The 27926-nt window shown below is 66.0% G+C and overlaps 13 protein-coding genes across 14 annotated transcripts; 6 read left to right on the top strand and 7 right to left on the bottom strand.

The window, feature by feature from the left end:
* Positions 1-13: 13 nt before the first annotated feature.
* Positions 14-2269, bottom strand: MRR1 (Multidrug resistance regulator 1; the record flags this gene model as incomplete). Its single annotated transcript, XM_062770116.1, has 3 exons — positions 14-1001; positions 1037-1903; positions 1941-2269. 3 exons carry the CDS (start codon positions 2267-2269, stop codon positions 14-16), a joined length of 2184 nt encoding a protein of 727 aa, XP_062626100.1.
* Positions 2270-2900: 631 nt separating this feature from the next.
* mtr_4 (N amino acid transport system protein) lies at positions 2901-4559 on the bottom strand (the record flags this gene model as incomplete). Its single annotated transcript, XM_062770115.1, has 5 exons — positions 2901-3581; positions 3658-3983; positions 4040-4162; positions 4215-4353; positions 4389-4559. The coding sequence occupies 5 exons, from the start codon at positions 4557-4559 to the stop codon at positions 2901-2903; spliced, it is 1440 nt and encodes a 479-aa protein (XP_062626099.1).
* A 1556-nt stretch (positions 4560-6115) lies between these two features.
* On the top strand, positions 6116-7096 carry cctT_3 (Short-chain dehydrogenase cctT; the record flags this gene model as incomplete). Its single annotated transcript, XM_062770114.1, has 2 exons — positions 6116-6283; positions 6323-7096. 2 exons carry the CDS (start codon positions 6116-6118, stop codon positions 7094-7096), a joined length of 942 nt encoding a protein of 313 aa, XP_062626098.1.
* A 188-nt stretch (positions 7097-7284) lies between these two features.
* Positions 7285-8294, top strand: cctT_2 (Short-chain dehydrogenase cctT; the record flags this gene model as incomplete). The annotated part of the gene is made up of 3 exons (XM_062770113.1): positions 7285-7437; positions 7477-7791; positions 7872-8294. The coding sequence occupies 3 exons, from the start codon at positions 7285-7287 to the stop codon at positions 8292-8294; spliced, it is 891 nt and encodes a 296-aa protein (XP_062626097.1).
* Positions 8295-8345: 51 nt separating this feature from the next.
* On the bottom strand, positions 8346-10161 carry apdF_0 (Aspyridones efflux protein apdF; the record flags this gene model as incomplete). Its single annotated transcript, XM_062770112.1, has 4 exons — positions 8346-9145; positions 9332-9535; positions 9592-9688; positions 9730-10161. The coding sequence occupies 4 exons, from the start codon at positions 10159-10161 to the stop codon at positions 8346-8348; spliced, it is 1533 nt and encodes a 510-aa protein (XP_062626096.1).
* Positions 10162-11424: 1263 nt separating this feature from the next.
* Positions 11425-12586, bottom strand: ayr1_0 (NADPH-dependent 1-acyldihydroxyacetone phosphate reductase). Its single transcript, XM_062770111.1, has 3 exons — positions 12393-12586; positions 12035-12349; positions 11425-11946 (listed from the first exon to the last, which is right to left on the bottom strand). Exons 1-3 carry the CDS (start codon positions 12555-12557, stop codon positions 11536-11538), a joined length of 891 nt encoding a protein of 296 aa, XP_062626095.1. The 5' UTR covers positions 12558-12586; the 3' UTR covers positions 11425-11535.
* Positions 12587-13108: 522 nt separating this feature from the next.
* On the bottom strand, positions 13109-13988 carry cctT_0 (Short-chain dehydrogenase cctT; the record flags this gene model as incomplete). The annotated part of the gene is made up of 4 exons (XM_062770110.1): positions 13109-13317; positions 13370-13667; positions 13703-13798; positions 13836-13988. The coding sequence occupies 4 exons, from the start codon at positions 13986-13988 to the stop codon at positions 13109-13111; spliced, it is 756 nt and encodes a 251-aa protein (XP_062626094.1).
* A 612-nt stretch (positions 13989-14600) lies between these two features.
* cctT_1 (Short-chain dehydrogenase cctT) lies at positions 14601-15648 on the top strand. Its single transcript, XM_062770109.1, has 3 exons — positions 14601-14800; positions 14850-15282; positions 15318-15648. The coding sequence occupies exons 1-3, from the start codon at positions 14648-14650 to the stop codon at positions 15638-15640; spliced, it is 909 nt and encodes a 302-aa protein (XP_062626093.1). The 5' UTR covers positions 14601-14647; the 3' UTR covers positions 15641-15648.
* A 112-nt stretch (positions 15649-15760) lies between these two features.
* Positions 15761-18190, top strand: LOC62_03G003572 (uncharacterized protein; the record flags this gene model as incomplete). Its single annotated transcript, XM_062770108.1, has 2 exons — positions 15761-15779; positions 16095-18190. 2 exons carry the CDS (start codon positions 15761-15763, stop codon positions 18188-18190), a joined length of 2115 nt encoding a protein of 704 aa, XP_062626092.1.
* A 528-nt stretch (positions 18191-18718) lies between these two features.
* Positions 18719-20243, top strand: LOC62_03G003571 (uncharacterized protein; the record flags this gene model as incomplete). Its single annotated transcript, XM_062770107.1, has 2 exons — positions 18719-18786; positions 18821-20243. 2 exons carry the CDS (start codon positions 18719-18721, stop codon positions 20241-20243), a joined length of 1491 nt encoding a protein of 496 aa, XP_062626091.1.
* On the bottom strand, positions 19920-21749 carry SPAC22H12.03_1 (Abhydrolase domain-containing protein). 2 transcript variants are annotated; one of them, XM_062770105.1, is made up of 3 exons: positions 21690-21749; positions 21103-21591; positions 19920-21041 (listed from the first exon to the last, which is right to left on the bottom strand). In XM_062770105.1, the coding sequence occupies exons 2-3, from the start codon at positions 21285-21287 to the stop codon at positions 20285-20287; spliced, it is 942 nt and encodes a 313-aa protein (XP_062626089.1). In that variant the 5' UTR covers positions 21288-21591; positions 21690-21749; the 3' UTR covers positions 19920-20284. The 2 variants fall into 2 exon arrangements, with proteins under 2 accessions (XP_062626089.1, XP_062626090.1); XM_062770106.1 differs by having other exon boundaries at positions 21103-21749.
* A 654-nt stretch (positions 21750-22403) lies between these two features.
* Positions 22404-24770, top strand: ARB_02369_1 (putative secreted lipase). The gene is made up of 4 exons (XM_062770104.1): positions 22404-22672; positions 22850-23039; positions 23090-23878; positions 23936-24770. Exons 1-4 carry the CDS (start codon positions 22462-22464, stop codon positions 24468-24470), a joined length of 1725 nt encoding a protein of 574 aa, XP_062626088.1. The 5' UTR covers positions 22404-22461; the 3' UTR covers positions 24471-24770.
* A 287-nt stretch (positions 24771-25057) lies between these two features.
* LOC62_03G003568 (uncharacterized protein) lies at positions 25058-26664 on the bottom strand (the record flags this gene model as incomplete). Its single annotated transcript, XM_062770103.1, has 3 exons — positions 25058-26178; positions 26233-26288; positions 26387-26664. The coding sequence occupies 3 exons, from the start codon at positions 26662-26664 to the stop codon at positions 25058-25060; spliced, it is 1455 nt and encodes a 484-aa protein (XP_062626087.1).
* Between the last annotated feature and the right edge of the window lie 1262 nt (positions 26665-27926).

Below are 27926 nucleotides of genomic sequence, written 5' to 3'. Positions count from 1 at the left end.
CCGCAGTCGCAGCCTACACCACGCCCGCTTGAAACAGGTCCAAGAACAAGCTCTCCCACTCGACCCACTCGCCCGGGAGATCAATGTCAGCCACGCTCGACGGCATGGCCACGCTGTGGCCCGTGTACGGGTCGCGAATCTCGGGCAGGGGGTCGACTGCGCCGCCGTGCGTGCGGTCAGCCTTGGCCTTGATCGTCGTACGCAGGCTGTCGAGCGTGCGCAGTGCCTGTGCGTTTGCGCTGCTACTCCCTGGCTGTGTGGCCGTCGTCTTGAGCAGCCCGATGCAGGTGTCCAACGCGGCGCCTTGCTCCGCCCGACCAGCGTTGCCTGGGTCCGAAAGCAGCGCATACGCCATGACCATGCCGCCTGTGAAGGCCTCCTCGCCCAGCGTCCACTGGAACGTTGCAGGCCCGTCGATCCACCGGAAGAGGAGAAACGTGGTCATGGCCTGGATGTCGACGATCAGCCGGTGTGCGGCGTCGACGGCGCGGGCAGTCGCCAATGTTCCCAACGTCGCGCCCGCTGCATCCCCCACCCCGTCGGGCACAATCTCTGTCGAGAAGAAGAAGGGACGGTACAGCTGGATCGCAGCGTCGTCGATTGCAATGCCGAGGATGCACGCCTGCATGTGCACCCAGGGTGGTGAGCCGAGGTGCTCGTTGTCCATGCGGAGGTACGGCGGGACGCTCTCCGCCAGCTCGTCGATAAGCGCGTGGGCTCGCGCCAGGCGGTCGTAGATCGAGATGTTGGGGATCGACATGATGATGTTGCGTTGACGCAAGTACCCGTCAAAGTTGAGCTGCGCGTCAAAGTAGCTCCACTCTGGGATCGCATCCCAGTTGATAACCCCCGACGTTGGCGTCGTGTAGATTGGTGGCGGGGGCGGCATCTCGCGTGTGTTGGGCGGGAGCACATCGAGCGCCGCATCGGATATCAACGCAGGCCGCGCGACCGTGTGGTTGTCTGTGTATGTGTCGATGTGGAGTCGGTCGCCGGTGAGGCTGAAGTCAGCTCAGTCCACCTCCGTCCCACTCACTTCCTATAGAAGACAATGAGCCACCACACGCGGCGGCGCACCTCGCGCTCGAGCACGCTCTCCTTGATCCCTTCCCGCCCTCGGCCTCGGCGCATGGGGCGGTCGTCGCGGTGGATACCGACCATGAGCGCGGCGTGGTATGCCCGCGCACTCGCGAGCCACATCTTGGCGGGCGACGCACCCGTGCCAGCAATGTAGCTGGTGATCACGAGCAGGTGGGCGTGGACGTACTCCAAGCCTAGGAATACCCGTTCTTCAGCGTACGTCAGCAGCGCGTCGAGCAGCGCGCGCATGCGGGCCTCGGACCCAGGCGCTTCGGGGTCCACGGGCGTGTCGGGCGCGCTGGTGGCCGGCGCGACCGTCGCGACGTTGACAAACGCGGCAGCCATGAGCGCCAGTCCCGGCGCGTCGGCGTCGTCGAACCCGTCGAACCCGTCGCTCGACTCCAAGCGCGCAATGAGGCCCTCGCACCGGCGCGTAAAGCTCGGGTGGTGCACGAGGCGGAACATGAGGTCGAAGTTGAGGAAATCCGTCACGAGCCGCCGGCAGTGCTCTGGCGGCGGGAACAGCGCGACGATCGCAGCGAGCGGCAGCGCGGCGTGCGCTCCCGTGCGTATCGCCAGCGCTGGCGCGATGCCTGGTGTGGACTGCGACGGGACGGCCGCCGGCGCCGCGCTGCTCGAGTTGGAGGCCGAGTTCCAGAACGTCGCCGAGCCCGTCGGCGTCGCGCGGGGCGTCCCGTTGCGCGGCGAGCTGGCCTTGCGGGACATGGTGTCGAGACGTGCCTCGAGCTCCGTAACTCGCGCCTGGAGTGCCGCAGCGTGGGCCGTCGACGCCTCGGGCGCGCTGCTGCTGCCCTGCTCCGCCCTGCCATCGTCAGCGGTGCCCACGCGAACCGACTCACTCATACGGAAACTTGACGTAGACACACGCGTCGCCGACCGCGCCGCGCACGCACGACCCGCACGGCTTGGCCTGGTCGCAGCGCAGCTTGAGGCGCTTGCAGCGCGCGCAGACGCGCACCGCGCGCATGCGGGTACGCTTCGGCGCGGCCTCGTCCTCGGACGCCCCCGAGCCTGACGCCGAGGCGTTGCCGTCGCCGTAGCTGCATTCGGCTGACGACTTGGCGCATCCCGCACACGGGCGCGCGCGGTCGCATTTCAGCTTGCGCGCGTGGCATCGCGTACAGGACGAGGGGACGCGCCGGCGTTTCCGAGCCGCGGGGGGGTCCATGGGTCGATGAGCAGGTGTTCGCCGGGGTAAGAGGGCGTGGGAAGGTCGAGGAGATTGCAGGCGAGCGTGCAGGATATCGCTGGGGTATAGAAGGGCCTTGCGAGTGTGATGTGCGTGTCTGGAGAGGGATAATTTGCTTTGGAATGAGTCGATGTTGATGTCAACAAATGCGAGTCGTCTAGTTGAGTGACATCTCGCCGGCGTTAATCGGCGACAAGTGGCGTTAAGGTGGAGGTGGAGTGGCGGGGTGGTGGCAACAGCGGAGCGACATCGCGGGGTATAACCTCGCCTTTGCTGATGCTCGCCAGTGGCATCGGAGAGCTCAACACTGGTACAATTGCATGGCTCGAGGCTCTATATAGTTCGTTGCTGCGAGGGGATGTATGGCATGAGCAGTTCAAACCAGCGTGCCCCTTCCGCTGTGGCGCTACGGCCCTCGTTGCCCCACAAACAACACCCCTGCGAACTGGTATCGCATCGTCCCAAACACATTCATCTCTTCTGCTCATCTCGCCCCATTTCTTGCTTCCAACTAACAACTTTGCTAAACCGACAACTGTTACTTACACCTCACAACCCGATATCCCACTCCTCGTCTCCCAGCAAGCCCTACAGCACCCACCCCACACGTTTACGAGTTGTCGGCGCAGCTCCACGGGCCGCGCTTCGAGCTAGCCTTGACCAGCTCCACGCCGGCGCCATACACGCCCGCAATGGTGATGTAGAAGCCAACCAGAGCAATGAACATGTTGATCCAGAGCAACACCCGGCGCTTGGTGGTGCGCTCCTCGGGCGTGGCGTAGCGCCACGAGTCGTGCCACCACATGAAGGGGTACGGGATGATGGCGCAGGCGGGGACGACGAGCGCGCCAAAGAAGCCGATGATGGAGCTGAAGTTGGGGATGGCCGAGGCGAAGATGTACGAGAGGGCAGTGATGCCGAACACGGTCGAGAACCACACCACGTAGTGCGTGCGCGTGGGGTGCGTGAGGTGGTGCGATCCACGGAGAACGCGGATGAAGACGTGCTTGGCGCCGAGGTGCATGAAGATTGTCATTCCCGCCAGAATGGAGGGCATCACGAGGCCGTAGCATACCTTCTTCATGAGCGGGCCGGCCGACCCGAGCGCGGGAGAGGAGACGTACTGCCCGCAGAACGAGTAGACGACGCCGCCGATGACGAGGTAGATGATGGTGATGAGGCCGATGGAGGTGAGCATGGCCTTGTTGTATCCGCGGGGGTCGCGCATTTCCGAGACAATGTTGAAGCTGGCGGTCAGTGGCTGCACTTTGGGGAAGAAAAGTGCCACGTACTAGCTAGGAGTTGACGAGTACGAGAATGCAATCTGGCGTGTTAGTTGGGACGCGACACATTTTGTGGCGCCTTACCGAGCTGATGGCCGCCATGGCCTCGGTGAAGGAAGGGTGGCCGATGACGTTGATTTCGCGCGTCCAAGGCAGCGGCGGCTGTGGCGCGTCGGCCGGGCGGTCCTGCACGCCGACGCTGATGGTGAGCGTGAGCAGCGACGCCATGAGGCAAATGAGGCCGACCCAGCCGATCCACGTGATGCGCGACAGGGTGGGAATCGAGCCGAGGATGAAGCCGACCGCGGCCATGGCGGCGATGAAGATGGCCGTGCAGGCCGCGTGGCTTGAGATTGCGTTGAGCGCGGCCGAGAGGGAAACCATGGCGCCAGAGCCGGCAATCACGCAGACTACATGGATGGGTCAGTGGATCCAATTGAAGTAGTGTGGCAGTACCCCCACGCACACATGAAGAAGAAGACGTAGAGAATCTCGCGCACCCAGCGCCCGCCGAACACGTAGCCCGCGTCAGCGAGGTCGTACACCTCTGGGTGGTTGAGCTTGAACGAGCCGACTATGGTCGCGGCGTCTGGGCATGGGGTCAGATACGGGTCCAAGAGATGCCACACCGCGCCACGTACACCCCATCATGGTCTGCAGGATGAGGATGCAGATGATGCCCGGGACAATGCCGAGGACCTGGAACACAAAGGGGATGGAGAGGACGCCGAGGCCGATATTCGCCTTGGTGAGGAGCGCGAATGCGCCGAGGGTTGTCACCTGGGGTCAGAACCCTTCCGGCCATGGTAACCTACGGAGCGGTACCGCTGCGTGCGCTCGTCGAGCGCGCCAAAGACGGCGTCGACAGCGTCCGTCTCCTCCTCAATACCCCCCTTGGGCATGAAGACGGCGACGACATCGTTGTCCTTCGCCTCGGTGATGATGACGCTGCCGCCCTGCTTGTTGTCGTGTTCCGTGTACGACATGGTGTTGGTGGGGGCCAACGACGCAGACACACCTCGTTACATATATTGATTGCCTGCCACAACGCAGGCCAATAAGCCTCGCTTCGCCTATCCGTGTCGGGCACGGGGCCACTCGAGGGGCACGGCGCCCCGTGGGGACTGACTGATTCGAGAGTGTCCATTGCCCATTGCGAAGCCCGTAGGCCAGGCCGCCGCCACATTGAATGGCCCAGGCATCGATGGCCAACAAATGGCCAACAATCGCAACGTCGTCCCCATCGCCACAGACGCCAGACCAATAAGATACAGCCCACCCACTAAACCCCCTACGCGACGCTTGCGCGGAGACATCCGCGATAGCAAGTGGGAGATTGGTGGGCAGCAGCCCGATGCGGAGAGCAGCACGAGCAGAGCAGCACGAGCAGAGCAACGGCAGAGCAACGGCAGAGCAACGGCAGAGCAAGCTGCGATGGACGCGTCGCATCCGCCCCGAATCGGGGCGGGCCCGCGCCGTGGTGTGGGTGCAGGTGCAGGTGGAGTGGCAGGCAGAGAGGGCAGTGTCGGACCACTTCCGACACCGGATGTGCCTGGCCGGAGTGGCCGCGGCCGCCACAGACAGGGAGGGCGGCAACACGCAATGTGCAGCTGCTGTGCTGTCGACATGACAGCAGTCGACAGCATGCACCTAGCCAGCTCGCTACGGCCGCTCCGCACATCGATTAGCCGGAGTTGCCGCGCAGTACTCCGCTCGCGGGAGATATCCAGCCCGACGCGAGCCAGGGGGGGAGCAACATATCCGTGGGTGGCGGCCAGGGCCCCGGTTCGCTTAATCGGGATCTGGGTGACTTTGTCTTATAAGGGGGCAGGGAGGGTGTCTCTTTCGACCGCATACCCCCCAACCTACCCCGCGCGGGTACGGTATCTGGGTCTTTCTCGTTGCTTTTGAACTCGCCCAAACGCCTCTCGATAGGTTATGGTCGGCTGGGTATCTCGGTCACTGCTTAGGCGGATTCGGAAGTGGATATTGGCCACTGCGCGGGGGGTATGGTATTGGATGGATCGGGGGATTGGTATTGGCTTCCAGCTGGAGGGATGCTGCGACGTGTACTGTTCGATGGGGCGGCGAGGTCGGTCCGGGACTTGACGAGGCGGTTTGCGACCTCGCATCTCTCGCTTGGCCTTCCCGAGCCAATTGCTGCTGACCTTGGCCAGCGTTGACATTCGCGGCTTTGGGGAAGCCGCAGATGGAAGTATGGTGAAGGTGACCTGTCTGTTGACTGGAACTGGCTGCCACCATCCACCCACTACTCGCCACGTGCAGACGATGGCATGGCATCACTGTCGCTAATGTCCATGGTGATGCAGCCCGCGCTACATAGTGATCGCGATATGACGCTTATCAGCGGGGTCGACTGGCGTGGACCAGCTTTCAGATGCCACAAGTGGCCGAACGCGTGCCGTACTTCAATGGCCCAAGCCCGAGCCCGACCAACTATCTTCGGCGGCGAGACTCACACGGCGACCACGACAACGGCCACGACGAGTTCCAACACTTCTCAAACAGACCATCACTCACCATGACGCAGACGACAGGCAAGCGCGTCGCGCTGATCACGGGCTGCTCTGAGCCCTCGTCACTGGGAGCGCTCCTCGCGCTCGAGCTGGCAAAGGTACACGACTATCGGGTGTTCGCGAGTGCGAGGCGCGTCGAAACGCTGAAGGGGTTGGCCGCGGAGGGCCTCGACGTGAGTATCGACCACCCTTCGCCACCCGACTGACGCCAGATCCTCGAGCTAGACGTCACCCAGGCCGACTCGATCGCCGCGGCAGTCAAGTCCATCCGCCGCGCGGCGGGCCGGCTCGACCTGCTGGTCAACAACGCGGGCGTGGCGGGCTTCTCGCCCCTGCTCGACACGAGCATCGACGCGCTCCGCGCCATGATTGAGATCAACACGATCGCGCCGCTCGCCCTCGCGCAGGCGTGCGTCCCGCTGCTTGTCCGCGGGGCGGAGAGCGGGCGCGACGCCGTGATCGCAAACGTGTGCAGTACGGCCAAGGACGGGCTGCCTTTTATCGGCGCGTACGGGGTCTCCAAGGTGGGCGCCGCAGGCGATTACAAAGAGACTATGCACTCACTCACGCCCCGCCAGGCCGCCGCAACCACCCTCTCCGACACGCTCCGCCGCGAGGTCGCCGACGTAGGCATCAAGGTCGTGACCCTCGAGTTTGGCACGATCAAGACGCAGATGAGCGCCGGCGACAAGGTGTTCGAGCTGGCAGGCACCCCGACGGGGCTGTACAAGCCGACAGAAGAGCTCGAGGCGGCGACGAAGGCCATGATGCTGCGTAACCACTCCATCGCGCCTGACGCCGCCAGCGTGACCCGCCGCGTGGCGACCGCGCTCGCGGCCGACAGCCCGCCGCGCAAGATCTGGGCTGGCGTGCCCAGCTTCATCTCGCGCTGGGTCATTCCGCTCCTCGCGACGTGGTTGCTCGACGCGATGCTCCGCCGCGTTATGAAGGTGCGCGAGATGGTGCGCAAGCCGGTCGTGCGTTAGGTCGTAGATGCATCCCGTCGCCGAGCAGAGCATTGTCGATGCCGACGGAAGTGGCGTGGCAGAGTGCACACCCTGACGTCAATGGGCACAACAGGCGAGCCTGGGGTGCGCTTAACCAACCGCATGCAGCGAGCGTAACTTGAGTGCAAAGCTGGGAACGACCGTATGGATCACCACACTTACTTCCCATGGAGCAGCGCGTCGTACTGATAACAGGCTGCGGCGAGCCGACGTCGATCGGCGCCGCGCTCGCGCTCGAGCTGAAAGCTCACGGGCTGAGGGTGTTCGCGACCGCGCGCAACGTGGGCAGCATGGCGGGTCTAGCGGCGGAGGGCATCGACGTGAGCAGTCCCATTGTCCTCCCCAGCTGACCCGCGCAGACGCTCGAGCTCGACGTGACCTCGCCTGCGTCGATACGCGTCGCCGTGACGACGCTCGAAGACGCCACGGGCCGCCTCGACGTCCTGGTCAACAACGCGGGCGTGATGGGCCGCTCGCCGCTCCTCGATACCGACCTGGCCGCACTGCGCGCCATGCTCGAGGTCAACACGCTCGCGCCGCTCGCGATGGTGCAGGCGTGTGCGGGGCTGCTTGTCGCCGGCGCGCTGAGGAGCGGGCGGGATAGCGTCGTGGCGAACATCAGCTCGATCGGGGCTATCGGGCTGCCGTTCATGGGCGCGTATGGCGTGTCCAAGGTGGGTCGGGAGCAGGCTTATGACTGGCGTCCTCGATGGCTCGCTCGCTCGCGCCGCTTCGCTCGCGCTCACACCCCCAGGCCGCCGAGACAGCCCTCTCCGACACGCTCCGCCGCGAGATCGCCAACCTGCGCATCCGCGTCGTGACCGTCTCCCTCGGCTCGGTGCAGACGCAGATGGCAGTAGGCGACAAGAGCGTCCCGCTGCTCAGCGGCAAGCCGTCGGGCTTCTTTCCGAACTGGGAGCAGCTGGACGCGGCGGCCAAACACACGATGGTGAAGAATGCCGCGAGCGGGCCATTACCTCGCACCGTGGCGCGGCGCCTCGCGGCCGAGCTGGTTGCCAAGCCCCGCGGGCACATATGGGACGGGTTCCCGGCGTGGGTGTTCCGCTTCGTCGTGCCCCTCCTGCCTGTCGCGCTGCTCGACTGGATCCTGCGGACGAGTACCAGCGCGGGGCTGGTGCTTGCGCCATCGGCGGGTGACACGCCAAAGACCGAATGAAATGCAGATGAGTCTATATGAGTCTAGATGCCCTGGATGGTTGTTGCCTGCCTACAGAATCGCGCGTATCTTGCGGTTGAGTGCCAGCCGTGCCGCCGTCGCGAAGAAGGCGCCGACGAGCAGGCTGAAGCCCGAGAAGAGGCCGACGGCGCGGAAGCCCGTCGTGCCGGGATACTTGACCATGAGCACGCCGTTGATTGGCGGTCCGGACAGCGTGAACGCCGACATGACAGTGTACATGACGCCGATGCGCGTGCCAATTTCGTGCGGCTTGGAGATGTGCGCGATGCACGGCGGGATCATGGAGATGATCATGCCGACGGTGAAGCCGAACAGCACGCCAAAGGCGATGAGCGCGCCGACGCTGCTGTTGGCTTTGCCGAGCCCGCCGGTGCCGTTCGGCCCCGCGGCGGTCTCGGCGGCGACCTGGGCGGCTGTCGCCGCGCTCGGCGCGGGCAGGCCGGCCCAGAAGCCGAGCAGAAAGATGGCAGTGAGGTACGTGTTGATGATCAGCACGTTGTAGCGCCCGAAGCGGTCGCCGATGAAGGCGAACAGCCGGCCCAGAGTGCTGCCGGCGTTCATAAACGACACGCAGTAGAACGCGAGGGTCGCCGTCGCGCCGAGGTGGCGCGCATACACTGAGATGTAGAAGAAGGGCGTGAACATGCCCCAGCAGCACAGCGAAGTGCTGCACGTGAACAGGAAGAAGGGCCACTCGGAGATGAGCGGCTTGTGGAAGCCGCGTAGCGGGGTAGGCTTGCGCCGCGGGAGGCGCGTGCGCACGAGCGCGTTGGACACGGCGAGCAGCGCAATCGCGATGAAGCCGACCGTGCGGAGCGTCCAGCCGAAGCCTGGGGATGTTAGTGGGACACGGAGGGGCGGACGAGGGCGGCGGCGGGCGGGGACGGGGTGGCAAGGCCAGGAGGGGACGTCGCAGACGAGGGTGGCATCTCTTCGCCCTCCTCGCCTCGTTCTGGTCGGCCTGCCCCACTCCCGCCCGCCTCGCCTCGCTGCGCTCGGCTCGGTTTGGGACTCACCGATCTGCCTGAAGAGCCGCTGCATAGCAATGGGCCACACGGTCCCGCCGAGTCCGCTCCCGCAGATGGCCACGCTGCCGGCCAGCGCGCGCTTCTTGTCGAACCACTGCTGCGGGGTCGAGATGACGGTCGTGAAGATCATGCTCGAGCCGACACCGAAGAGGATGCCTTGGGCGAGCATGAACTGGTAGTATTCTTTACACACTTGGGGCGGCGTCAGCGGCGGCGCGCGCGCGCCCACGGGGCCGGGGCAAGCTTACGACTGATCATGAAGAGCGAGAGGCAGAGGCACACGCTGCCAGGCAGGAGGATGGCGTGTGCACCGTATGCGTCGAACGCGCGCCCCGCGAACATAGACTGGGAGGGGGTCAGCGGGGGAGGCGACGGAGGAGGCGTACCGCGAAGAAGAGGATGAACTGCTGCGTTGCGCCAATCCAACTGATCGTGTCGGCCTTGTAGTGCTTGAGCGGCCCGGTCTCATAGTATGCCTGGAACACGCCGTAGCTGTTGGCGATGCCGAACTGGACGAACGACGCGAAGAACAGGCCCGCGACGGCGCGCCACGCCGCCACGCCGCCGTCGGGCGCGGGGCCGTATGGCGTCGGCGCGGGCGTTGGGAGCGGTGGGTCGGCAGCCTCGACGGCGGCCTCGGCGTCGTCGTCGGCCTTCTGGTGCACGTACGCCATGTCCTTCTCGTTGGGCGGGTACAGCGGCGGCGTGTCATTGTCGTAGCTGTAGGCCGCGGTGTCCTTGCCCTCGTCGGCGACGACGGTGGCCGCCGTCGCTGTCGTCGGCGTGCTGGGATAGTCGCGCTCTATGGTATCCGGCATGGCGCGCGCAGGGAGGGGAGGTTGTGGGACACTTTTGTCCCGGCCGGCAGTAGCAACGTATTTAGTTGTTTCGGATACGCTATGGCTTGGTCATGCTCGAGCGGCCCACTGCGATTGTTGTGCAGTTAGTTTACCCAGGTGCGTAGCCTGCAGCAGCGGGTCATGTGCGCGCTATCGATAGCTCTAGAGCACGGAATACCGAGGCAGGCGAGCAGCGAGGGTAGTACCGAGGCGTCAGAGGCAACCCACCCGCCTCGCGCGCCGACTCGCACCCGAGCCTTGAGCCTTGAGCCTTGCGACGTGCGTGCTGGCTGCGACGAGTTGCCTGCCTCGGCCAAGTGGATAGGGCCCTTGCTCTTCTTGTCCGCGGCAACATCCCGCCCGCACACCTTGCCCGCGATTGCGACTTGCGCGATGCGACCTCGCTCGCCACTGGTCAAGAACGGGGCGAGGTCGTCACCATGCTGCGCTGGAGCTTGTCGGCGGCGGGCAGCGTGCACGACACGGCGGCGATAGCATCTCACCGCCGCCGCCGCCGCCGAAGCCGAGGCCGAGCGTGCCGAGCAACCTCGCAGCGGCCATCTCCGCCGCTCGACCCGGAAATCTTGCGCCAAGGCCTTTGTTGTTGTTGCCGCTCTACCCGAGCGTATATCAGGTCATCACGCATGACATCGCCGTCGGCGTCGACGACTCGGGTATCTAGCCACATCCATGCGCATATGCGGGGGGCGATGATGCGATGCGGGGAGAGGTGGGGCAGCGAGCAGCTGTACGAAGAGGGGCCACAATGCTTGCTGATCCACGACTCTCCCCCCTCGTCGTCGTCGGCAGCTGCCGACGACGTGCCGAGCTCGCATCACAACCCACGGCTCACTCGGTCACCTCGACCGAGGACGGACGGGGCACTTGGGGCATGCGGGGATGCTGTTGCGGTTCACGCTGCTGCTTGACATGCATCCTCCTCGCTCGCTCCCTCGCTCAGTCGCTAATGCCACTGCCCTGCTCGCACTCGCCCTCGACGAACACGACGGGCACGACGCGGGCAAGCAAGCAAGCAGCGAGCAGCACAACGGGCGAGTTGCCCTCTCGGCCGTGGTCGTTCCGTTCCGCTGGAATGCTCAAAATACCATCTCGCACACCATCTCGACCCCTTCTCATGTACACTCACACGTGCCTATGCGGGCAGCAAGCAGGTACGCAGCACGCAGCAGAGCACGCCAACTTGCGTGCAGAACACCGAGGTGGACGGTCCACGGTCGACGCGTCGTAAATCTGATTCATGAATGTCTAAGCCGTCGGCAGTGTGCCGACCATAGTGATATCTAGGGCACAACAAGGAACATCTGAGGGAGCTCATTGCTCCAGCCTGCCTGCCTACGCCTTGGCGAGCGGGTCGCGCACCAGGTCGGTACGCATCGACTTGCCCATGACGCGGTCGACGCTGGCGACAGGCAGCAGGGGGAAGAGGTAGCGGAACGCCCAGGCGAGGTATCCGTCCCACATCCTACGGGGCGGCTTGGGCGACGCGAGCGCGGCGGCCCAGCGGCGCGCGACGTCACCGGCCTTGGGCGCGCTCGCAAAGCTGTCACCCATGGCCTTCTTGACGCCCGCGTCGATCTCGTCCCAGTTGTCGTACAGCCCCGACGGCGTGCTCGACACGATGCGCATCTCCTTCTCGCCCGAGCCCATCGGCGTCTGCGTCGTGCTCAGCTCGACGGTGATGACCTTGATGTGCAGGGCGGCCGTCTCGCGGCGCAGCGAGTCGGAGAGGGAGTGGAGGGCGGCCTGCGTGCGAGTGTCAGCTTGCTACAGATCGCCCTACGTCCGTCCCGTGGAATGCAGCTAGCACCGAACCGAAACCCAAACGTCGTACCTTGGTAGCGCCGTAAGCGCTCACGAAGGGCGTACCCCACGCGCTTGCGCTGCCGACGTTGAGCACGACCGCGTCCTGGCCCGCAGCCTCAGCGCCAGCGACGAGGAGCGGCGCGAACGCCTGCGTGATGGCGAGCGGCGCGACGAGGTTGACCTCCAGCAGGCGGCGGAAGCCGTCGAGGTCGGTGTCGAGCAGCGGCGCGCGGGCTGCCACGCCGGCGTTGTTGACGAGCACGTCGAGGCGGCCGGTCGCGTCCTTGACCGTCTTGACGGCGGCCGCGATGTCCTCGGGCTTGGTGACGTCGAGCTCGATAGTCTGCGGGAGTGTTGTCAGCCGGGAACTCGGCGCATGCACCCACGTCGAGGCCCTCGGCAGCGAGGCCGGCAAGCGACTTGGTGTTGCGCGCCGTCGCGAACACGCGGAAGCCGTGCTCCTTTGCGAGGGAGAGGGCGAGCTGCGCGCCGAGCGAGCCGGGCTCGGAGCAGCCTGTCACGAGGGCGACGCGAGGGGTGGTCGTGGTCATGGTAACGAGTGTGAAGTGGTGGGAGAGAGAGTGAAAGAAGAGTCGATGTGCGTGAGTTGGACGCGTGTCGGGGGGTTTATATGGGCGAGGCAGCTCGACGTCATGCCGAGCAGTCGGCACGGCGGCACGGCGGCAGGGCAACCGGGGTCGGACCCGTTGGAGTCAGGACAAGACCCGACTCGCCGCGCCGCATGCTCGACCTGGCCGGCCTCGGTGCATGCAATTCAGTCACGGCGCATCTCGGACCTGCATGCGGTGCACTCGGCTCCGCGTCGCCGACGGTCGGGCGCTGGAACAGCGCCGCCGCCCGCGGTATCGCCAACGACGAGTGGACGCTTGCCCGCGCCATCACGAGGCGCGCGCGGGGAGTTGGCAATCGCTGCCTCAGCCCGGCGGCGACGGGACACAACACGGTGCATAGACTACAGTAGACACTACGCCGGGCGCTGGACGAGCTTGAGCGCGCCGGTCGCAGAGGCGTGCGCGTAATCGAGCCACGCAACAGGCAGGAGCGGCACGACCCAGCGGAAGATCCACGCCGGCGCGCCGGCCTACAGCTTGCGCGGCGGCGCCTGGCTCGTCAGCACGCGCGCGAGGCCACGCGCGACGTCGCGCGACGGCGGGGCTTGCTTCGCCTGCGCGAGGATCGAGGCCTCGTTCACCGCCTCGATCTCGGGCCAGTTGGCGTAGTACCCCGAGGGCGTGGGTGAGAGGAGGTCGAACGGCTTCGCGCCGTTCAGGAGCGCGGTGGACACCATCACTGGGGAGCGGGTCAGCGAGACGTACACCAGGGCAAGGGAGCGGCGACGCACACAGCTCCAGCGTGACCACCTTGATGCCGAGCGGGGCGAGCTCGCGGCGCAGCACGTCCGAGAGGATCTGCAGCGCGGCCTTACTGCTCCCATATGCGCCGCGGAACGGCGGGCCATAGCTCGCCCCACTGCCGACGTTGAGCACGACCGCGTCGAGGGGGCTGCCCTTGCCCGCCTCGACTAACAGCGGAGCAAACGCCTGCGTGAGCGCGAGCGGCGCGAAGGCGTTGACTTCGAACAGGGCGCGCAGGCGGTCGAGGTCGGTGTCGAGGAGGGGCGCGGGGCCGCTTACACCAGCCTGGGCGTCAGCCAGCCTATGAGACTAAAACCGACGTTGTTGACGAGGATGTCGAGCCGCCCGTCGGCCGCCGTGACGGCCTCCACGGCGGCAGCGATGCTCTTCGCGTCCGTGACGTCGAGCTCGAGCGTCTGGTGTCAGCCAACATGGAGACATGGCAAGACGCACGCTCAGGCCCTCGGCGGCGAGGTGCGCCAGCGTGCTCCCGTTCCGCGCGGTCGCGTACACCTTCACCCCGAGGTGGTGCAGCTCGAGCGCGAGCGCCGCGCCGAGGGACGTCGGCTCGGAGCAGCCTGTGATGAGGGCGACGCGGGGAGGCATGTTAGTGGGTGTGAGTGGGGGGTGTCAGAGTGATAAAACACATCTTAAGATTGCGTGGCGGGGGCTCGCTGGACACGGACCGGACGTCAGTGAGATGATGGGTGAAGACGACATCTCGGGCTGACGAAGCGCGCCTTTATTGTGCGGACTGCGGCGGGTGGCCTCGGCGTGGCGCGTCGCCGAGGCGGATATTGTCAGCGATGAGGCAAAGGATGACTCGTGCATACACGCGATCGTGGATGAGGATACTGCGTGCACGAGGCCATCGTGAGGCCGTTCAATATAGAGAGCATAGCAGCATGCGTAGGTGTGCTTGGCTATTGTAGGCAGGTTGCTGTCGCCCCGAGGGCAGTGACGCCGCCGCGGCGTCGCGGAGCCGTACGCACGGCAGCAGCTATCCCGCCCGCGCCCCTAGGTGCCCTCGGGCTGTCGCCGACGCCGACGCCGACGACATCGGAGACGGCGGTCCAGCCTCGGGGCCCCCTCCGCATGCCACAATCCACAGCGGAGCGTCGGCTCCGCTCCAGCCCACTCACTACCCGCGCCGCCAATGCCGCCGGCTACCACTCTAGACGACGGACGCGAGCCGAGAGCGATAGCGACGCCGCCCAACTCCTCGACATCACAACCACCCACTACCTCACTACCTCAACCGCACTATGCCGCCCCGCGTCGCACTGATCACGGGCTGCTCCGAGCCGTCGAGTCTCGGCGCCGCGCTCGCGCTAGCGCTGCACCGTCAGGGGGTGAAGGTGTACGCGACTGCGCGGCGCGCAAGTACAATGTCGGACCTCGCGGCGGAAGGTCTGAACGTGGGTGCCCTTCCCCACCTTCCCCTCCCCAGTCCAGCTAACGACGCAGCTCATCGAACTCGACGTGACAGACAAAGAAAGCATCCAAGCCGCCGTCGACGTGATCGAGGCGCAGGACGGCCGGCTCGACATACTCGTCAACAACGCGGGCGTGGGCGGGCGCGCGCCGCTGCTCGACGTCGACCTCGACCGGCTGCGCGCGCTGTTCGAGGTCAACACGTTTGCGCCGTTGGCCGTGACGCAGGCGTTCGCCGACCTGCTCGTCGAGGCTGGGAAAACGGGCCGGGACGCCGTCGTGCTCAATGTCGGCAGTGGGGCCGTGTATGGGCCGCCGTTTAGCGGGTCGTACGGCGCGAGCAAGGTGCGTGTGGGCGGGGGGTGGGATGATGCTGAGCCAGCGCAGGCAGCCCTACAGACGCTGTCGGACACGCTGCGCCGCGAGCTCGCCCCTCTGCGTATCCGCGTGATCACCCTCGAGCTGTGTAAGCGGCGCCCCCGCCTTCCCCGCTGACCCTAGTGATGGTGTCCACGGCGATGCTGAACCGCCAGAAGATCTACGACCTGTTCAGGCCCACGCCGAGCGGGTACTATGCCAACTGGCCCGCGATCGAGGCCGACATGCGGGGCGACAAGCAGCGCACGGGCGGTGCTGCGCGGGCAGCCGACGTCGCGGCACGCCTGGCGCGCGCGCTGACCAGCCCTTCGCCGCCGCGCAAGATCTGGGACGGCGTCCCGAGCTGGCTGTTCCGCTGGGTCCTGCCGCTCCTGCCCGTGTCGTGGCTCGACTGGCTGTTGGTCAAGTCTGCGCGCGGGGTGCGCCTGGTCCAGCGGCCCGAGTAAGGAGGTGCGCTGTATGCATCGCGGCTGTCTTTGTCTTTGTGCGCGTTGTGACGCTCGGCGTTGGTCGAGGAACGAGGGGTTGAAGGGGGCCAGGGGAACGCGTCGGACAGTCTTGCCGGCATGTCGATGCCAGAACTGGGTGGGTGGCCTTGGGGCCGAGTGGGGCCCGTTACGACATTGCACGCACTGCAACTCGACCAGCTCGAGGTGACGGTCGTGGCGACGTCGCGAGTCCGGCTCTGGCATGGCGTTTATCCCCGGTTGGGCGAGTGTTTCAATCATGTTGTTGTTGTTGCTGTAGTCGCGACGAGGTGTCGCGGACGAGGCCTGCAGCTGCCGCCTCTGTGGCGACGCTCCAGACGCGACGTCCAGATATAACCTGTTCCGCTTCCCGTCGCCCGCAGCCCCACGAGCACGATGCGCACCGCCCTCCTCATACTCATAAGTCTGACAGCCGCCGCCGGCCGGCCGCTACACGACACCCAGCCGCATGTGGCGGCCGCGGCGCGCGACACGCCTCGCGTGCCCCTCGACCCGGGCCTGCTGCCAGTACTCCCCCTGCCCTCGCTCCCGCCGCCCGAGTCGGGCAGCCAGGCGCCCAGCGCTGCGGCGGCGTCGTCTAGCAGCGGGGTTGGCGACGGGTGGAGTACAACTGCGGAGGGCTCGGCGGCGACGTCTGCGGGGCATGGTAGCGGCGGTAGTGGTGGCGGGGGGAGTGGCGGCGACAAGGGGCCGGCGTTCACGTACCCCACCCCGTCGACGACCTCCGCTCCGACGTCGAGCGAGAGCACGACTTCCCCGTCCACTGGTGCGAGCAGCGACGTGACCACCCAGTCGCCGGAACCAAGCGACTCGAGCAGCAAGTCGACGCCCACGGGCACTGGTACGAGCCAGGACGCGGGCTCGCAGCCCACGCCTGCGGAAGCGTCGGGGTCCAGCTCGGCGCCTACGGCGTCGGCTAGCTTGTCCGCGGTACATCCACATACCGAGACGGACCCAGGGGAGGAGGTCACTCGCGGGCCGAGCAGCGATGGGGGGTCGACAAGTGGCACGTCGTCGCGTACGACCACGACCTCTGGTGGGGTAGAGGCCTCGGCGGCCGCCACGAGCGACGCACAGCCGTCGACTTTGGAGACACCGACCAGTGCGTCGCCGATCGACGGCGCCGAGTCCGTCACTGCGTCCAGCGAGAGCGCGTCTGCAACGACTACGACCTCGGCAGAGCCTACCGCCACCGCCCCATCCTCGGACAACGTGGCTGGCTCGGCGTCGGCGGGAGAGACGGGCGCCGTCATCTCGCACGCCACCGCTGCTCCGACGACGCGGTCGGCGGACTCTGAGCAGGCGACTACTCGCAATGTTGCAGAGCAGTCTGCAGCTCCACCCTCCTCCGCCACTTCCGCTGTATCCACGCTCACCCGCCAGGCCAGTGGGACGCCTGCGTCGTCTGGCACGACGCACGAGTCGTCGTCTTCCGTCGAGTCGACGAACGAGTCGACGAACCGCGCCACAGTGGCGACCACGGCCCCCACCGCGGACTCGAGCGAGCCGACGGCCCCGCCGGCGGGCCCCACCCCGCCCCCCACCGACGCAGCCTTCCCCACCACCACCACCTCCTCCCATAGCGCAGCAGGCATCTGGATCGCGGCCGCCGCAGCCGGCGGAGGGGGCGGCGGCGGCGCCGTCATCTTCGTGGCCGCCGCGGTCCTGTGCAAGATGTACCCTGGCTACTGCCACGCGGGCCAGATCGTCACGAGCCTCACGGCGTGTGTCGCGCGTACCGTCCCATGCTACGTCAGCCCGAGCGTGTTCGACGACGTGGTGCGCGGCGAGCCACCCGTCCCGGCGCCAGGCGAGATCCAGCCCCCCGACTACGTGTCGGCGCCGAGCGGCCCGCCGCCGAGCTATGTCGTCACGCAGGCGCCGCCTTCGTATGCGCCTACTCCTGGCTGCGATCGTAAGCGGCAGGAGTGTGCCGTGTCGTTCCCGACGCCGACGGCGCAAGCCCCGCCAACGGCCCAGCCGGCCTCTGTCGAGCCGACGGCGCCCTCGCCGGCGCCGACGCGCTCGTGCGCCGTCCTGCCCCCGAACGTGGGCGACAAGCACCCCATCACCATGTGCGACGACGCGCCGACGCCGACGCCGACGGCGACCGAGCCGGCCCCCAGCCCCGTGCTGTCCGTCACGCGCAACTGCTTCATGCTGCCGCTCAAGAACGGCCCCGTGTTCCACGCCGTGTCGACGTGCGTCGACCGCACGGTGACGCTGCTGTCGCCTGTGGGTGCAGGGACGAGCGAGACTGCCGCGGCGGGGGGGCCGTTGGCTGCTGCCCCGGCGCCGACGAGCACGAGGGCGAGTGGGAGCGTGGGTCGCAGCGACGGTGGCACGCCGACGGCACCCACGCCGACCCAAGTCGCGCCTGCTGCGTCCACGGCGCCGACTGCCCTCGTGCAAGTGCCCAGCGTGACCCGCGTCGCGACCGCCTCGTCCTCGGGCGCCGCGCCGCGCCCGCTCGCCAAGTGCAGGCGCCGGCGCCACGCCGGCCCATAGCCCGCCCGAATAACAACAGTGCATGCAGCGCAGGCGCTGCACCCACGCCGAGTCAGTACGCGTCAATACCCAGTTGTACAGTTGTAGTTCGAGTTAAAACGAGTCAGTGCCTCTGTTGCCGTAACGTTTGAGATCCTGTCCGGCCCAAGATCCAAGATTGACTTTTTGACCAAACAACCTCGTCTGACGTGCCTGCAGGAAGAGCGCGACCCAGCAACATGACAACCGTGTCAGCTACGACCGAGCTGCGTTTCACTCTGCTGGCTGGTTGGGACGACGTTGTCATGCATGTGCAGGGGGAGTGGAGCAGGAGCAGGGTCAAACGGTGTATGTACGAGAGGACGCGAGCGGTGGTGTTGGACTGATGACTCGTCGCGCGTCCCCTCGCGCTTCATCGTTGGTTGTTGACATTGACGACGGCGCGCGCGTCGAGCCGCCCGGGTCGAGCGAGCTGGGCTGCTCGACGCGCTGGTATATAGTCTGCCTGCGCGCTGTCGTGCCCCAGGCCAGCACTCACAACTCACGACGATGCGCGCACTCACGTCCCTCTCGCTCCTCCTCTTTCTGTCGGGCGTGACGACGCACCCGGTCAAGCGGTGAGCTACTGCCCCGTGCCGCGCTAACGAGCAGACAAGACGACAATGGCGTCGATGTGGGCCTAGCAGGCGGCGACGCGTTAGGGGGTGACGCCTCGCCCTCATCCGACCCACAGCCCACCGCCGAGCCCACCGCAGCCAACGACGCCCCGCCAGACTCTGGCGCGTCCGACCCCGCCGACAACAACCGCGCCGCCTCCCTCCCCATCTCGTGGTCCGCCCTGCCGGAGATCTCGCAAGGCGGCGGCCCGTTCAAGGTCACCAAGGTCGGGCCCTCGTCGGGGTACTGGGGCGGGACCGCGACGTACGTGCCGCCGCCTTGGGCATCGCGGTCGTCGAGCACCAGCGAGGAGGCCGCGCCGACTGGTGGGGACTCGTCGTCGAGCGAGGAGAGCGCGCCGGCGTCTACCTCGGACGAAGGCAGCGCCACCCCCGACCCCAGCCCCGAGCCCAGCGCAGAGTCAAGCTCTGCTGCCCCGGGACCCGCGACGAACAGCGGCTCGGTCGGCGTTGGCGTCGGCGGCGTCGGCGACGGCTCGCCTACGGCCAGCGAGACGGCGAGCCCTGGCGAGTCTGCGCCGGCCGGACCCGCAACGCACAGCGGCGACGTCGGCGTCGGCGTTGGCGGGGTCGGGCCGTCGCCCGGCGCGACGGGCGCCACGGGGCCAACCATCACCACGCCGACGGCCCCGCCCACCCCCACCGCGGAGGAGACCACCACGCCGTACCCCTTCCTCACGGAGCCCGTCCTGACGACCAACGCCCTCGGGTTGACATACACGCTCAACTGGCACTCAGTGTTCACCACGACGACGTGCGACGAGGTGCCCGGAGGCCTGCACGGCGACCAGCCGCTGCGCTTCTGTAAAGGCTACACCACGACCGAGCCGCACGCCGAGGCGTACCCGTTCTATCCTGGCGCGAGCGAGGAGATCGAGCGCACAAGGGAGTGCCCGTACACCAAGTACCAGAGCCCGCTGTGCCCGTGGTTCTCGTTCACGCGCAGCACGAGTCTCTATGGCAGCGTGCACAGCGGCCTCACGACCGAGTGCGCCCTCACAGCGAGCCACGCCGGCGTCGGCTGGCGCCCCATTCAGAACAACCCGGACATCATCGAGCTCGGCGTCATCGACGGGGCGGCGTACATCATGGTGTGTAACACGTTCTCGGAGACGAATGCCGCCGGCGAGGCGCTGCCCACCAACGGCCCGTTCGCAGCTGCGCCGACGCCGGCGATGACGCACCTCACGTCGGCGTCAGGGACGGCCGCGGCCGTCGCGATCGAGACGCCGGCGTCGAATGCCACGCCGGCGTCGAGCCCCACCGCGGCGTCGAGCCCGACTGCCGAGTCTAGCGCGGCACCGGGCACCACCGCAACCCCCGCGTCTGCGCCCAGCGCCGAGCCAACCACCACGAGCAAGCCGAAGAAGAAGTGTCCGCCCAAGAAGCGCAGGTAGGCGCGTGTAGACCCGGCGCCGGCGCCTGTAATGCATTGTTGTTATGACTCGAGGTGTGCCTTGACAAACTGGGAGATGACCCGCACCGTCTCGTCGGGCTGGTCAGCATGCACCCAGTGGCCCGCGTCGACGCCGACGGCCTCGAGGCGGGGGAAGAACGCGCGCGCGGCGGGCAGATTGTCGTCGCGGACGTAGTCTGCGTTCCGGCCATAGAGGAACAGCGTGGGTCCGTCCCATGTCGGGTGGGACGGCTCGGACGCGTCGTACATGAACTCGCCGAGGCCGTCGATCGCGTCGTGCAGCACGGGCAGGTTGACGCGGAACCCGAGCACCGTCTTGCCGTCGGCGCGCTTGACGCTCACGGCGTTGGTGAGCAGGAACTGGCGCGTAGACGCCACGGGCTCGTACGGCGCGAGCATCGCGTCCGCCTCGGCGCGCTTGCTCACGCCCGCGGCCGCGATGGCCATCATGGCCTCCGCGTAGCCCTTGTACTGCGGCTCGATGGGCTCGCTCGCCGGCGCCATGTCGACGGCCGTCAGCGTGTGGAGCTTGGCGTTGAGCTCGGCGTTGAGCGCGAGCGCCATGACGGCCTTGGCGCCCATGCTGTGCCCTACGAGGTGGATCCGGCTCGCGCTCTGCGAGCCGATGAACGCCGCGATGTCCTCTGCCATCGCCTGGCTCGTGTGCGGCGTCGCGTGCGGGCTCCGCCCGTGGTTCCGCAGGTCGAGCGTGTACACCGTCATGCCTAAGTTGTCGGCGAAGCGGGTGGCCAGGCCGCGCCAGTTGGCTTTTGAGCCGCTGCGAGTGTGGTGTCAGTACCATGCCCAAGTCAGAGCCGGAGCCCACGCCAGCAACGCACAATAGCCCGTGGCAGATGACCATTGCGTGCCCCGGCGCACTTGGAGCGCGCGGCACGGCCGTGTCGTAGCTCAGCTCGACGGCGGTAGCTCGCGGGCCCCAGGCTCGCGCCGGCGCGGAAGTGGCCAGCGCGCGCGCACCGAGGCCAGCGAGCCTTGCTATTCTTGATATTGTCGGCCGAGTCATCGTCGTGGTGGTGATGGCGGATGGATCGAGTGCGGGGTTGTTGTTGTCGTCACGCCGAGGGCCAAGGGCCGACAGATGTCACGGAATCAGATTGTTACGCCGTTGTTACGCCGCCGCTACCGTCGCCGCCGACGCCGATTGCGGCCACCGACGGCGCCGAGCTCTTCGAGGCTGCGTCCGATGCGGAGTTAAGGTGCGCGCGGAATAAGTAGTAGTAGCCTTGCGCTTGTTGTTGTTCCGCTGGCCGCTCGCTGGGCTCGCTGGGCCTCGACCGACTTTGGCAGGTTGGCTTGTCTACGTACCACTACATTGCCCGGCGTAAGGTAAGGACTGGTCGGTCGGTCGGTCTGCCTTTGCCGCGTTCGGCTGGGCCAGGTGTCACTCAGCGCCTGTTCAACGCACCTGAAAGGCTCATATCCAAGTGTCTTGTCTGGGTCAGATCGAGCGAGCCACTGCACCGTGTCAGGAAAGACTGTGGTTCAATTCATTGCCGCTCGCCGGTGTTGTGGGCCAGGGCTGGCCAGTGGTGCCTCCTCCTTGACGTGCGTGTGTGCTGCCAAGAGGGAGCAAGAGCATCCTGTGTGCATTCGATTCCAGTCACGCAGCCGCGGCTCTAGACGCCGATAGCGCGTGGAGCTGGAGCAAGCAGGAGCGAGTAGGGGTGGGCTGGAGCACGCAGGACATGGTGCCGCACGCAGCCCCGCACTTGCTTGGGGTTGCTGTAAAGTGGCGTCACTTAGCGTTGGCTTACTTCCACATGCCCGAGCAACTGGGACCTCTGGCTTACAGGCCATGCTCTGGCTATGCTCTGCCATGACCCCTGAAGATCTCTTGCGGGGCAACGTATGCAAGCAGAGAGGATGCATTAATCCGTGCCCACCTTGCCCAGAGAGCTTTTCTCGGCTATCAAAGCGGAATGTCGGGCATGACGCTGTCTTGCCTTGCAAGTGCTCGTGGTGGGCCATGGGCCCTCATGACTGGCCTACAACTGACTTGACTCCTGACCCACTCGCTCACTCCGCCGCATGCGACCTAACGGGCGCCGACCGGCGAGTGTGGACGCACGCAGTAGTAGGCTATGCACCGCCCATGTGCTTGCTCCTCTTAAGCACAACCGACGTGGTTGCGCGCACCACTTCGCCCCCTCTCCCCCTTTTCCCCTCCCCTCAGCATCATGAAGGCGAGCCTCTGGTTATTGCTCGCGACTCTCGCGACGGCCGCCGCCCAGGCGCCGGCGTACCCTGCCGACTGGGCGACTGCACCCAAGACGCCGGCATCGACGTTCATCAACATCAAGACTTCGACCCAGTGCCGCCGCGTCACGGTCAACGGCTTCAAGCAGGGGGGCATTGAGAAGTTCCAGGGGATTCCGTTCGCCAAGCCGCGTGAGTAGAGCGAGAGCGAGTGCAAGTGCGAGCGCAGCGAGCACGAAGACGACAGCGAAGAAAGGCTGTTTGCTGTTTGCTACGCCGGCGACTTGACGCTGGCTGGCAACACCATTGCCGACTGCTCCACTCCACTGCCTCCCCCACCCCACACCCCCCCACTGACGGCACCACCAGTCCTTGGCCCGAACCGCTTCAAGCGCCCCGAGATGGCAGAGTACGGCGCGAGCATCGACGCGACCAAGACGCCCAAGTCATGCATGCAGGCCAGCGCGGCCGACGTCGACGAGGACTGCCTCACGCTCACGGTCATTGCGCCGGCCGGGTCTGCCGGCAGCAAGGCGAGGTTGCCCGTCATGGTGTGGATGTGAGTGGCGCGGGGTCGATGCTGGCTGTGTGTACTGACCCCCGCCCCAGCTACGGCGGCGGCTTCATCGAAGGCTCGCAGGTCTACTACAACAACGCCGGGCTCGTCCCTTACTCCGCCGTGTCCGACCAGCCCGTCATTCTGGTCACGATCAACTACCGCGTCGGCATCTGGGGCTTCGGGTACGGCAAGGAGATTGCTGCTGCCGGCGCGGGCAACCTCGGCCTCCGCGACCAGATCCTCGCGCTCCAGTGGGTGCAGAAGCACATTCGCAAGTTTGGCGGCTGCAAGAAGAAGGTGACCGTGTTTGGGCAGAGCGCGGGCGCGATCTCCATCGCCAACCTGCTGCTCAACCCCCAGCAGAAGCTGTTCCGCGCCGCGATCATGCAGAGCGGTTCAGCCAGCACGGCGCCTATCGGGCCGACGGGCACGACGTTCCAGGCGTCCTATGACGCGCTGGTCGCCGCCGCAGGATGTAATGGCACTGCGGCGAGCCTCGAATGTCTCGGCAAGCTCGACCAGAACGCGCTCCTCAAGGCGCAGAACGCGATGAAGTCCCAGTTCCAGTACTCGCTAGGCTTCACATTCGCGCCCAGTATCGACGGCGACCTCATCCCCTCCTCGCCGGCAGAGCTGCTCCGCGCAGGCAAGGTCTCCAAGGTCCCCTTCATCACCGGCGCCACCAAGGACGAGGGCACGGCGTTCATCCCCCAGTCGAGCCTGCTGTCGACCCCCGGCGCGGCGCAGATCGCCCTCGGCCTCCTGTACCCTGCGCCGCCGGCCGCCACCATCGCCGACGGCATCTTCCAGCGCTGGCCTGCTGACCCGACCCAGGGAGCGTAAGTGGTGTCGCGAGGCGGCTTTGATCGAGTACATATGCTCACCCCCCACCCCAGTCCCTTCGGCACCGGCACCGAGACGTTCGGCCTCCCCGCCGCGTTCAAGCAGCTCGCCGCCGCCATCACGGACATTGCGTTCAACTCGCGCCGCCGGTGGTTCATCCGCAACTCGAACATTGCGGGCAACGCCAAGACGTGGACGTACCTGTTCAACGCGACCGGCCCGTGCGAGGAGCCGCAGCTCGGCAGCACGCACTCGGACGACCTGCAGTACACGTTTGGCGAGGCGTGGGCCAAGGGCGCGTCCGAGGGCTACACCCCGGACCAGATCACGCTCTCCACCCAGCTCATGGACTACTGGATCAACTTTGCGTACCACGCCGACCCGAACGGCGACTGCCTCCCCGAGTGGCCCGAGCACAGCTTCCCCGCCAACAAGAACAGTCTGAGCATCATCCCCGGCGCGCTGAGCGTCATCCAGGACGACTTTAGGGAGGACAAGATCGACTGGATGAACGACTCGGCAGTCGCAAAGGGCCTGTGGATGCGTGACGAGAGCGTCACGGCAGAGCTGAGGCGCTTGTCGGCGTAAGTGAGTGGGGTGAGCGAGTCGGCTCGGGGCATGACGCGCCGAGCGAGCCGGCTGCCCCGCGCCTCGCCGTCCTCAGGGCTCGACGCGCCGAGTCGATCCGGCGATCCGGAGGGACCGGGGCAGGTAGGCCGGAGGGAACCGCGGCGCGGGGTGGGTGGGTGGAGAGTAGAACCAACACTCGGCGCTCGGTGCCATGCCGAGGGCCGGCTGGTGGGCTTCGCAAACGGGCACAAAGGGGCCCAGGACAGTTTGTCGCACGTACCAGGTTTTTTTCTAATGCACAATGCATTGCGCTGTGTGGTTCAAGTGCAGTGTCGAGGTGCGGGGGCGCGTTTGGGTGCAATGTGCCAGGGTGAGACGGGGGTGTCAGGGTTAGAGGGGGGTCGACGTGCCAAACTCGCACCTGAAGGGTAACAAAAAAATCAACGACGCCTCGGGCCGAGCGAGGTCGAACGGCGCGGCGCGAGCCACTGGCGCCACTCGCGCTCGCACCGTGGTGGCCATGGCCACCAGCGACGGCCCCCGCACCATGAAACCAGATCCATGGCCCAGGCTCGGATCTACGTGTATAGAAGTCTACAATGTCATTAAAGAAGGAGCATGGCCGAGAGCGACGTGCCGACGAAGAGAAGCTGCCACGAGTATGTAGCCTTGACGCCCGCAGCCGAGGTCATGGCCGCGAGCGACGCCGAGGGGTTGGCGCCCTTCTTGGCGGTGCCGCCGGTGGGGGTGGCGCCCGCCGACAGGGTGTTGGTGCCACCGACGCCGGCAAAGGTGATGTACGAGCCCTTGCCGTTGCCGCTGTCAGACAGCGGCTGGTTCCAGAGGAATGACGCGTCCGACACGTACTTGCCCTGCGACTGCGTGTTGAGCCAGTCGGCGTACTTGTTGTCCGGGTCGCCGAAGATGGAGCCGATCGCGCCGATGATGGGGAAGAGCTCGTCGACCTTGTCCACGCCAGGGGGGTACGCCATGGCGAACTCGGCCGCCTTCTCGATGCCCGCGCCACTGGTGGCGGTGCTGTTCCAGAAGTTGGCGCCGGCATACTCTGCAATACGGCCAGTGGTCACGATGGCGGCCAGGTTGTACGCGAGGTAGTGGTACGGACGGGTACGCGCCGACTCGAGGGGCTGGTCGCCGTTCTCGAGGATCTGCGACGTAAACTTGCCCTCAAAGTACTCCTTGGCGGTGGCGATGGCGTTGTCATTGTCGCCAGCGATGAGGTACAGGGCGGCCAGCTGCGTGTAGTAGAACGAGCCGTGGTTGTTGGGCGCGGCCTTCTCCTCGAGCGCAATCTTGTTGGTCGTGATCCAGCCAATGTACTCCTTGACCCAGTCCTGCAGCTGTCCGTCAAAGGTCGAGTTCCAGCCCTCGGCGTTGCCCTCGCGGAACAGCAGGATACCAGAGGCAATCTTGGCCATGGGCTTGAGGTCGAGGATACCCGTGTGCGAGCCCGTCTGGCCGTCCTTGCCGCCAGTCATCTGCGCATAGTTGAGGTTGGGGTTCATCTTGGTGTCGGGGTTGAGGAACCACGTGTCGAGGTACTGGATCGCGCGCTTCGAGTAGGTCGGCGAGCGCGTCACGCCCCATGTCAGTGCGTTGAACCAGACGGCGTTGGCTAAGTCGTCAAAGTCTCCGATGTTGTTGATCAGACGCGCGTTCGGGTTGAGGTGGCCGTCCTCGTTCTTGAACTCGCACTGCTTGAAGACTGTGCGAGGTTAGCCACCCGCGTCGTCGCGACGTGCGCGCAACGCAGACTCACTCTCATCGTACGTGAGCTCGGTCGTGTTGCCGGCCTGGGAGCAGTCGGGCCAAAAGCTGGGTGGGGCGTTAGTAAAGGAGGGGGCGAGTGCGAGTGCGAAAGTAGCAACGGGCCCGTGGTCGATCGGCGGCGCAACTGCAAGCGAGCGACGTACTAAGGCCTCCAAGACATGTAGTCGTGCGGGTCGCCGCTGGGAGCGAGGTAGTTCTTGTTGACGACGGCCCAGGTGCCGTTGGCCATCTTGGCGGCCTTGCCGTTGAGGCTGTTTGACCACTGCACCAGCGTCTGCTGGGCGAGGATCGTCCTCTCGTCAAACCCGGCCTGGAGAATGGTCTTGGGCGCAACAAAGTCGTCGGCATAGTTTGTGACGCCGAGCGCCGCCGGGGCCAAGGCGAGCGCGGCGACGGCGAGGACGTGAGCCGAGGCGAGCATTGTCGAGTAGAGGGGCGGGGGGAGAGGAGGAAGAGGTTTTGTTGTCTTTGTCGGGCTTTAGGGGACGAGTCCGCGCAGCGTGATCGTTGTGGTTGTGCTCGACGTCGACGACGAGGTGAAAGAGTGTGAGTGCCTTGACCTCGACAGTGACAGTCGAGATGGACGGCGTGAAGGCAAGAGGGGGGGTGCAGTTGCTCAGCAGCTGAAGAAGTGAAGGCGAAGAGGACGAAGAGGACGAGTGAGAGGTGTGAAACGCCCAAGTGGGTGGGGGTGGTTGTCGAGCAGAGGCAGAGGGGGCAGCAGCAGCCACAACGCCCCGTGCATCATCCAACTCGGTCAACAAGCCCTCCCTCGACGATCAGTGCTGCTGCTGGTGCTGCACCTGCACCTCTCGCTTGCTCTCTTACCCAAACAGTCACCTGTTTTGAAACCAAACTGACCAAACTGACCTGTCCCGCGCTGACGTTGATCGGACTGCGGCGCAGAACATCAGAGGCAAGCGAGGTGAGTGCTGCCTGTGTGCGTGCCTTCACACTTGTCCTTACCGACGCGATGCTGAGGAGGACGAGCAGAGGTATTGAATTGTGTCATGCCGGGGGGGCCGAGGGGCAGCGCGCGCGCGCGCTGTGCCGTGATTGTGCGTGCCATTGCTCTGGCCCACCTCCCTGTGCAGCGCGTCAAGACTACGCAAACCTTGTTCGAGTGCTTGGCAGCAGAGGTTGGTGTGCCGCTTATAAAGTTAGGGGGACTTGGCAAGCGATGGAGTGCACAACTCCCGAGGACACCACGGGCATGGATGCAAACAAACATCGACGGCTGTGACATCGACCCCTTGCAACTTGTTATTCAAAGTCCCCGATCGACAGGACGCTGGCCAGAGGCGAGGTGGGCAGCGCAGCAGCACCACGGCGGCGGCAGGTCCGTCCCGAGGGTCATCATCAAACATGCATGCAAAGTGCACGCACTAGCGACAGACGACTGACGTACCGATGAGCAACTCACCGCAGTCACCCCCGGCCACCCGGGCCACCCCGCAATGCATCTCTGAGCCACGCGAGACTAGCATGGCACCAGGCAGCCGTCAGAAGTCTCGGCCCGTCGAGCCTCGAGGCATGCCGACACCCACCCACCCGCACTCGTCGTCGATCCTACCTCCTCCTACTCCTTCGGGCCATATCGCGCCACGGTCCATCTCATCGGCGCACAACGGCGACTCTTGACGCCATCCTCTACGCCTCCAAGCCGCCATGGCGCACTGTATC

Source organism: Vanrija pseudolonga, chromosome 3, assembly GCF_020906515.1.
Source record: "Vanrija pseudolonga chromosome 3, complete sequence".
Classification (NCBI taxonomy): domain Eukaryota; kingdom Fungi; phylum Basidiomycota; class Tremellomycetes; order Trichosporonales; family Trichosporonaceae; genus Vanrija; species Vanrija pseudolonga.
The sequence above is the reverse complement of the archived record's forward strand: the minus strand, read 5'-3'. Positions and strand labels throughout refer to the sequence as shown.

Excerpts from the sequence above, each read along its gene's own strand:
- ayr1_0 (XM_062770111.1), bottom strand. The coding sequence starts at position 12,557 with ATGACCACGACCACCCCTCGCGTCGCCCTCGTGACAGGCTGCTCCGAG. Across the intron at positions 12,350-12,392 it reads TCGCTGCCGAGGGCCTCGAC|ACTATCGAGCTCGACGTCAC; the intron begins GTGGGTGCATGC and ends ACACTCCCGCAG. Across the intron at positions 11,947-12,034 it reads GCGCTTACGGCGCTACCAAG|GCCGCCCTCCACTCCCTCTC; the intron begins GTACGACGTTTG and ends ACTCGCACGCAG.
- cctT_1 (XM_062770109.1), top strand. The coding sequence starts at position 14,648 with ATGCCGCCCCGCGTCGCACTGATCACGGGCTGCTCCGAGCCGTCGAGT. Across the intron at positions 14,801-14,849 it reads TCGCGGCGGAAGGTCTGAAC|CTCATCGAACTCGACGTGAC; the intron begins GTGGGTGCCCTT and ends CTAACGACGCAG. Across the intron at positions 15,283-15,317 it reads CGTGATCACCCTCGAGCTGT|TGATGGTGTCCACGGCGATG; the intron begins GTAAGCGGCGCC and ends CGCTGACCCTAG.
- SPAC22H12.03_1 (XM_062770106.1), bottom strand. The coding sequence starts at position 21,287 with ATGACTCGGCCGACAATATCAAGAATAGCAAGGCTCGCTGGCCTCGGT. Across the intron at positions 21,042-21,102 it reads GTCATCTGCCACGGGCTATT|CGGCTCAAAAGCCAACTGGC; the intron begins GTGCGTTGCTGG and ends CCACACTCGCAG.
- ARB_02369_1 (XM_062770104.1), top strand. The coding sequence starts at position 22,462 with ATGAAGGCGAGCCTCTGGTTATTGCTCGCGACTCTCGCGACGGCCGCC. Across the intron at positions 22,673-22,849 it reads GATTCCGTTCGCCAAGCCGC|TCCTTGGCCCGAACCGCTTC; the intron begins GTGAGTAGAGCG and ends CGGCACCACCAG. Across the intron at positions 23,879-23,935 it reads GCTGACCCGACCCAGGGAGC|TCCCTTCGGCACCGGCACCG; the intron begins GTAAGTGGTGTC and ends CCCCCACCCCAG.